Source organism: Callorhinus ursinus, unplaced genomic scaffold, assembly GCF_003265705.2.
Source record: "Callorhinus ursinus isolate GAN/ISIS: 27379988/994484 unplaced genomic scaffold, GSC_fseal_2.0 scaffold1, whole genome shotgun sequence".
Classification (NCBI taxonomy): domain Eukaryota; kingdom Metazoa; phylum Chordata; class Mammalia; order Carnivora; family Otariidae; genus Callorhinus; species Callorhinus ursinus.
Window position 1 is genome coordinate 139,438,200 of NW_027397063.1, and position 8,098 is coordinate 139,446,297.

At 42.7% G+C, this 8,098-nt stretch overlaps 1 protein-coding gene across 1 annotated transcript; it reads right to left on the bottom strand.

Moving 5' to 3' along the window:
- Positions 1-971: 971 nt before the first annotated feature.
- On the bottom strand, positions 972-4,522 carry RPL14 (ribosomal protein L14). Its single transcript, XM_025883842.2, has 6 exons — positions 4,487-4,522; positions 3,932-4,033; positions 3,240-3,334; positions 1,652-1,751; positions 1,512-1,565; positions 972-1,303 (listed from the first exon to the last, which is right to left on the bottom strand). The coding sequence occupies exons 1-6, from the start codon at positions 4,505-4,507 to the stop codon at positions 1,025-1,027; spliced, it is 651 nt and encodes a 216-aa protein (XP_025739627.1). The 5' UTR covers positions 4,508-4,522; the 3' UTR covers positions 972-1,024.
- Between the last annotated feature and the right edge of the window lie 3,576 nt (positions 4,523-8,098).

The following is an 8,098-nucleotide window of genomic DNA, read 5'->3' on the forward strand; positions in this document are numbered from 1 at the left end:
TCAGCAGCAGAGCCAGCACCTGAATGCAGGTTGTCAGCACCTGTTATCTACCAGACTGGGAAGTCTGTGTGGTGCCTTAAAACTTGTATCCCTGGAGTAAACTTGCTCCAGCTCTCTTCTTCCACAATGAGCCCAAAGTACGAACCAGAAACTGTTAGCACATTTGGCTTTCTTACTTTCCTTCCAGCCCAAACCATGAAGGCCTACTTAACAGTGGCACTATTGCTTCTTGGTTTGGACCACTGTCAAGGTGAGGAATACTGCCAAACCTGTACCACCTTTGACCTTTCCTTAAGATTCAGTCCCAACAGTACGACCTAAATCTGAGGGATCACCATTTGGAAATGCTCAATGGCTCGTTACACTCATATATCTAACACTAACCTGACACCTTGTTCTGGGGTCTCTCTAGCCAAGCCCACCACATCCCCAACCTACATACCTGCCTTCTTGTAGCTTAAAACCCCCATTTACCTAGACAACTCCCCACCCTTCAGGAAAGGCTGGGTAACCCCAAACTGCCTGCATTTCCCCTATCCACACTGCATCACTTGCTTATTAGTATCACTAAGCAAAATGAGTTTTGTCCCCATGAATCCCAGTGAGGCTCAGAAGCCAGCTTTTGGTTAGCAATAATAGGGAATAGTAACAGAAAAACTTTATCATACCATAGTGTTATTTTGTTTACTTGTCTTGGTTTCCTAGAAAATTTACTAACCTCTTAAGCATCAAAAGCTGCTGGGACTTTATAGGAAATATATTTGTACAAGGGGAAAAACTCACCCAGTGCTATAAACGATCAATTTCCCACGAGCATGCTAGTTATGACTTTGTGATGGCTTTATACTGAATCTGGACAGACCTGGGCTAAAAAAAACAATTCTCTAACGGTAACATTAACAATCCTATCAATCTGCTCCATAATCCCAACCCTAGCAATAGACTTTACGCCACAGATCAAGTACACTTGCCAGCATGTCAAAAAGAACCTTTATTACTTGTTTTTAATAGCCTCTTATACTCTTTATGCTTTCTTGCCAGATGCCTTTGGAGCAGGTGCTTTCTGAGCTGGAGCTTTCGGACCCTTCTGAGCCTTTGGAGGTGCTGCCTTCTGGCCTGCAGCTTTCGGGGCAGGAACCTTCTGGGCTGGAGCCTTCTTGCCTGCAGCGGCCATCTTTTTAGCTGGAACCTTAGCAGCAGCTGCTGCAGCCGCACCCTTAGCAGCAGGTGCTTTTTTAGGAGACGCTTTCAGGAGAGCTGCTTTTTGTAGCTTCCTAACTTCAAGCTTGATTATTCTGTTCCTCTGAAAAATTTCAATATAAGTTATTTATCATGTATGCACAAAAAAACTATTTTGTTGTTCATCCTATATGTAGAGAATATACATGCAAGAAAACAAACCTTATGTCTAAAATCCCTATGAGTTCAACTTTGATCTACCAAGCTTGGGCAAGCAGAATTACAAGTTTAGGGTTAGACTATAAAAATCCTGTATTAATTTCAAAACTTACCATTTTCTTTGCCTTCATGACTTTATAACGATCAAAATCTGTCATCTTGGCTTTCTGTTAAAAAATAAATAATCACTTATGCCACCTATCACCCCTCCAAAAAAGAAAAGGTCACAATTCAAATGACCCTAAGCCATTACCCTTTCTCTGGCTTCAATCTTCTTGGCCCATCTTGTGGCTGCCCATTTTGTATTGATATCTGCCTTCTGCCAGGCTTGTCGGACATACTTCTGGCGGGCACTAGGGACGAACCAAGATCAGATTAAGACATCAGTTTTGAAGCCACACAGATCCAAGGAGAGCTTTGAGCCCTCTGAGAGCACAATTTATACTCCTTTAAGTTAAAAAGCGTAAGCAAATGATGTCAAAAGCACCTTTCTCATCCATGATACCTCCAGCCCTAGGTGACACCATATGCCACATACCACTTAGCACACTATGTCTTACCTGAATGTTGTTCACTAAACCAGGATGTCTTAAAATCTCAAACACATGATTTTATTTATTTTTAAAGTGAGCTCTAGGTCCAACATGGGGCTTAAACTCACAGCCCCAAGATCAAGAGTCACATGCTCTATGGACTAAGTCAGTCAGGAGCCCCTCAAACACACCATTTTAATAAAAAATGCAAACCAGCTCATTTTTTGTATTTAAAAATTACCTCTGATCTTGCATATAACATCACTCTACTGTAGTGGATGTACACAAAGCAATTTCCTTTTCATAAAGAATGAGGTAAAGCTAATCCTCAGGCCTTCTGTATAATAATGCTTAAAGAGATGTGGCCATGGCCAAACGCCACAAAATCTAATTATAACCATTTTGAAGTTTCTTTCAAATATTTCAAGTATCAACACCCTGCACGCTTAAGAAATAAATCAGTAGGACATGTTACAACACACGTTCCACTGCGACCGTCTGCGACGGTCCTGAGAGTAACCACCACGGCGTTTTAACTTCCATAATCTACATCACATCAAGAAAGAATCACTACTGACTTCCTCAATTGCCTATAAGGAGTCGGGAATAGAACTTCCTTAATAGCTATCAAAACAAGATGACGTACATCAAATACTTAATAACTGACACACACTAAAAGCTCAACTAACGACAACTAGTATTGTGAGAGAAAAGAATTAGTATTTTTGTTTTGAAGCTAAAGGTGACTAAAATATGTATGGGGGACCAGAATTCCTTAGGGAGATCTTTGTTGTGAAAATCCTGAAAGGGGGCAAGAAAAAGGACGGCAAATCTGGACAAAGACAAAGCCAGACAACTGACAGGGTGGAAAGATAATCACAGGACATTTAAAAAGTAAACAATGGCCACCTACTTTTATACTGAAAATCCCTCTTCTGAATTGCTCTTACTCTTCAACACTGTATACTACGTTCTCAAGAAACAAACAAGATAGCAAAACTTTTTTGAATTAATCTAAGCAAATTTTTTATATTTTTTTAACTTTTTTTTTTTTAAAGATTTTATTTATTTGAGAGAGAGAGAGAATGAGAGATAGAGAGCACGAGAGGGAAGAGGGTCAGAGGGAGAAGCAGACTCCCTGCTGAGCAGGGAGCCCGATGCGGGACTCGATCCCAGGACTCCAGGATCATGACCTGAGCCGAAGGCAGTCGCTTAACCAACTGAGCCACCCAGGCGCCCCAATCTAAGCAAATTTTTACCAGTATATAGGCAAAGCTGGGGGAGGGGTATTGGGTGTTGGGTAGTTACCTGTGAGGGAATTTGAGGATGAAGTCGGTGAGCTGCATGCACTTGAAAGGCATGGCCTGTCTCCTTACCTGAGTGCAAGGTCCATCAACCAAAGCCTAGAACAAGATAACAAATCTCAGTGCAGAACATAATAGCAACCCAAGCAGATTTTCTATATATATGTCTTTTCAGAATCACCAAATCTCTACCACTTAAATGCTTTTGAGAAAGATAAAACTACTATTAGTAGTGTACCCTATAACCTAACTACATGTAACTTACTGGACAAAAGTTTTTAAGTCTTTAATCCTTATGTTTCCAACAATCAACGTTATGTTCATTCACAATCTTTGGTCAATCCCTTAGTTTGTGGTCCTCAAATACCAACAATAGCATACAAGGGCATAGAATGCTATGTACCTGGCTTTGTTCTAAACACGCTTTACACAGAGTAACTCATTTAAACCTCACCAATGTTTCAACCCATAATTTGTTAAAAGGTCTGCCTTAAGTGACAGAGGTAATACTCAAACTCAGTAATATTGGCCAACCTCTCGTCTGTGCTTGAAATCCTCATTTCGCACTGCCTGTCTCAATGGTAAAATAAACCCACCACCCGCAATATTCCTACCTTAGAGGGCCGTTGGGAAAATTACCATCTATACTGCGTATCAGTCATAGCATGTGAAATTGACACTTTCCCTTACACTTACCCTGTTCTGATCAATAACATCTACAATTGCGACCAGCTTCCCAGCATGAGGCCCAAAGGAGACGTAGGCCACCCGGCCAACCTCCACGAAACGCCTGAACACCTAAAATCGAGGGGAAAGGAGAGAATGAGACTTATTAAAAATACTCGTTTGTTTATAAGGTTTTGCTGTTCAAAGGCAGCGTAACTAAGTATACCGAAAAAGAACGTTGGGGGAACACGCCCAAGTGCCACGGCACGACCTGATGGATGGACGAAATACGCAAAGCCGGCAGCGGCAAAAGCCGTGTTCCCGCTGGCCTCCAGGCGTATGGGGCCTCCAAAGCCCCAGTCCGGCTGGGCTCCGGTACGCCCCGGGCCGCTCCAGCTTTCTAGCTCTGGCGGCCACGGCGCGCACGCGAGGCCCAAGGCTTCCCGGGCCTGCACAGCCCTCCACGCGCTCGTCGGCCGCGCGCCCGGGAAGCTCCTAAACTCCGTGGTCCCCCCCGCCCAGGGACCCTCACCGCACGCTAACTAAGATCCGATGGGGGTCGTCCCAAGCTTTCGTTTTCCCTACCACGCGGAAGTGGAGCGGCATGAACACCCTACCAGGAGACCCACACACCAACACTCACCATGTTGGCGGCGCTCGGCGAGAAGAAAGAAAGCCCGCTCGGCCGTGCGCATGTGTAGAAGGCCGCCCCGCCCCTGCGATTAACGAGTCGTCGACGTGAGCACCGATTGGTTGGGGTCGTACGTGCATACGCGCACGCATGTTCACTGGGAAAACATGGCGGGAGCCTGTCGGAGGTTTGCTAGCTTTTTCGCCGTAGCAAGCAGTGAGGTTAGCGTTGGTGGCACGGCCTGTCTAGCAGAAGGCAGGTCATCTCTTAGGACTTTAGGGTGAAGAAGCGCACAGAAGCTATGCCTTTCATTATAACTGTATCCACATTTCATTTTACTTCTTGTAACGTTCTTCCGTTTTTCCTTCCATTACTCATAAGTATTTCAGATTTCGGTCTAAATGTTGTTACTCATGGCTTAGTACTAGATTTTTTTCTCTAAGTGATCCCAGCAATTCTGTTAACATTTTATTTTTTTTATTTCTTTTTTTTTTTTAAAGATTTTATTTATTTATTTGACAGAGCGAGAGAGCACAAGTAGAGGGAATGGGAGAGGGAGAGGGAGAAGCAGGCTCCGCGCCCAGCAGGGAGCCTGATGTGGGGCTCGATCCCAGGACCCTGGGATCATGACCTGAGCTGAAGGCAGACGCTTAACCATCTGAGCCACCCGGGTGCCCCAACATTTTATTTTAAAGTAGTTAAGACTTAAAAGAAAAGTTGCGAAACTAGTACAAATAATTCTCATAAATGCTTCTTAGATTCCCCAAATATATACATATTTATGTATGTGTATATGTATGTATTTATTGAAAGAGAGAGAGACGCAGAGGGAATTTATTTATTGAGAGAGACGCAGAGGGAGAAAGAGAATCCTAAGCAGGCTCCACACCCAATGCAGAGCCCGACCTGGGGCTTGATCTCACAGCCCTGAAATCATGAACTGAGCAGAAATCCAAGTCTGATGCTTAACGACTAAACCACCCAGGCACCTCTCCCCAGATGTTAACATTTTATGTTTGCTTTATTGTTCTATCATTTTTTAAAAAGATTTTTATTTATTTACTGAGAGAGAGAATGATAGAGAGCATGAGAGTGGGTAGGGTCAGAGGAAGAAGCTGACTACCTGCCGAGCAGGGAGCCCAATGCAGGACTCCATCCTGGGACTCCAGGATCATGACCTGAGCAGAAGGCAGTTGCTTAACCAACTGAGCCACCCAGGTGCCCCTGTTCTATCATTTTTTTTCTGAATCATTTGAGAGGATGTTAGACATAATGTTCCTTTATCTCTTAACAGCCATTTCCTAAAAAATGAGGACATTATCTTACATAATCAGTACAGTGATCAAAATCAGGAAAATTATACTACCATAATCTATCATTTATTCTGTAGTTTTATTCACATGTTATCAGTTGTCCCACTTATGTCCTTTAGTGCAAATAAAGAAAAATTTTGTTTCCTGGTTCATAATCTAATGGAGGGTTACAAGTTGGAAGCTGTCATGTCTAGTCTTAATATCTATAATAGTTCCTACATCTTTGTCTTTCATAATACTGACATTTTAAAATACAGGCAAATTGGCTTATAGACTTTTTTTTTAAACTTTTTTTTTAAGATTTATTTATTTATTTATTTGAGAGAACGAGAAAGAGAGAGAGAGAGTACATGAGAGGGGGGAGGGTCAGAGGGAGAAGCAGACTCCCTGCCGAGCAGGGAGCCCAATGTGGGACCCGATCCCAGGACTCCAGGATCATGACCTGAGCTGAAGGCAGTCGCTTAACCAACTGAGCCACACAGGCGCCCTAGACTTTTTTTTTTTAAAGATTTTTAAAATTTATTTATTTGACAGAGACAGCGAGAGCAGGAACACAAGCAGGGGCAGTGGGAGAGGGAGAAGCAGGCCTCCCGTTAAGCAGGGAGCCTGTCAAGCGGAGAGCCCAACGCGGTGCTCGATCCCAGGACCCTGGGATCAGGGCCCGAGCCGAAGGCTGATGCTTAACGACTGAGCCACCCAGGTGCCCCTATAGACTGTCTTTCAATATGGCCTTGTAGTTTCCCCCGTGATCAGATCCAGATTATGCATTTTTGGTAGAAATGCTGTGCCCTTGATGCAAAACATAAGAATACACCCATAGGATATCTCTTTGCCTAAATATACAGTGTTACCTTTCATCGCTGGATTAAGGAGATCGTTGTACTGGTAATTCCCAAATGTCTTTCAGTCCTTTCTTCTGAACTCTATGCCAGTATTTTCCAGGACTGTTCTACCAGCCTCTTAAATGACCTGCTTTCCCCACTGCTTCCCTTAATCTATTCTCTGCTCATCAGACATAGGGATCTTTAAAAAAAAAAATAAATCAGATAACATCACTTCATTGTTAAAACACTTCAGTGGTTTTCTACAGTATTTTCAAATAAAATCTGGGGGTGCTCAGATCATGATCCTGCAGTCGTGGGAAAGAGCCCCACGTTGGACTCCCTGCTAGGCAGGGGAGTCTGTCTCTCCCTCTGCCCCTCCTCCTGCTTGTGCTCTCTCTCTCTCAAATAAATAAAATCTTAAAAAAAAATAATAAAATCTAAACTTCTTACTCTAGCCTATAAGGCCCTGCATCATATGCTCCTATATTCAAACACACCTGTGCCATCTCTCCTTTCCCATTCTTATTGTGCCTCAGCTACATTGGTCTTGAACAGGCCAAGTTCTTTCCTTGTCTATGAGTTTTTCACATGGTGACTCGTCCTGCCAGGAATGCTCTCACCTCTGTTCATACTCAATGCATGGCAGTGCCAACCATCTCTTGTATTTTTTTCCAGATATCTCTTCTAAGAGACTTAACCTATCACATAAAAAAATAGGTTAGTCCCCTTCCTCCTGTCTTAGCTCAATTTCTTTATTTCCTCAGAGTTATTATCACAATTGCAATTGTTTGACTTATTTTTCTGTTCACAGATAATAGTTTTGTACCAGTTGGAATAAGTTCCATGAGGGCAGGACCTTGGCCATTTTTTTCCTTTGTACAGTAGCCTCAATAAGCAGGTAGTGAATGAATTATTATTTAGGCCTTGGGATCTTGCTTTATAATTTTCAAAGCAAAAAGCATGAATAAGAAAGTTCATAGCAGCACTTTTTTTCTGCTAATAGCCCCAAACTGGAAACTACTCAAAGGCCACTAGTAAAACAATGGATAAAAGTTGTTAGGAATGGAGTCAACAGCAACTATAAGGAACGATACTGATGAATTTACACATAACACCGAAATAAGCCAGATACAAAGAGTATATGCTGTATGATTTCATTTATATAAAATTCAAAACAGGCAATCTATGATTGTTAGAAGTAATGATCATGTTTAACCTTGGTGCAGGCAGCAGTGGCTGGGGAGTAAGAGGCTTCTGAGCTGTTGGTGATGTCTCAATCTAGGTGTTGGTTACACCAGTGTGTTCAGCTTGTGACAATTCAAATCTTTACTCTCAGATTTGCGCATAATCTGATTTGCAGGTCTAGGGAGGGGCAAGAATCTGCATTTAAAAACAAGCTCCCCAACTGGTTCACTTAAACACACTTGAA

Excerpts from the sequence above, each read along its gene's own strand:
- RPL14 (XM_025883842.2), bottom strand. The coding sequence starts at position 4,507 with ATGCCGCTCCACTTCCGCGTG. Across the intron at positions 3,335-3,931 it reads ATGTTATTGATCAGAACAGG|GCTTTGGTTGATGGACCTTG; the intron begins GTAAGTGTAAGG and ends ATCTTGTTCTAG. Across the intron at positions 1,304-1,511 it reads TCATGAAGGCAAAGAAAATG|AGGAACAGAATAATCAAGCT; the intron begins GTAAGTTTTGAA and ends GAAATTTTTCAG.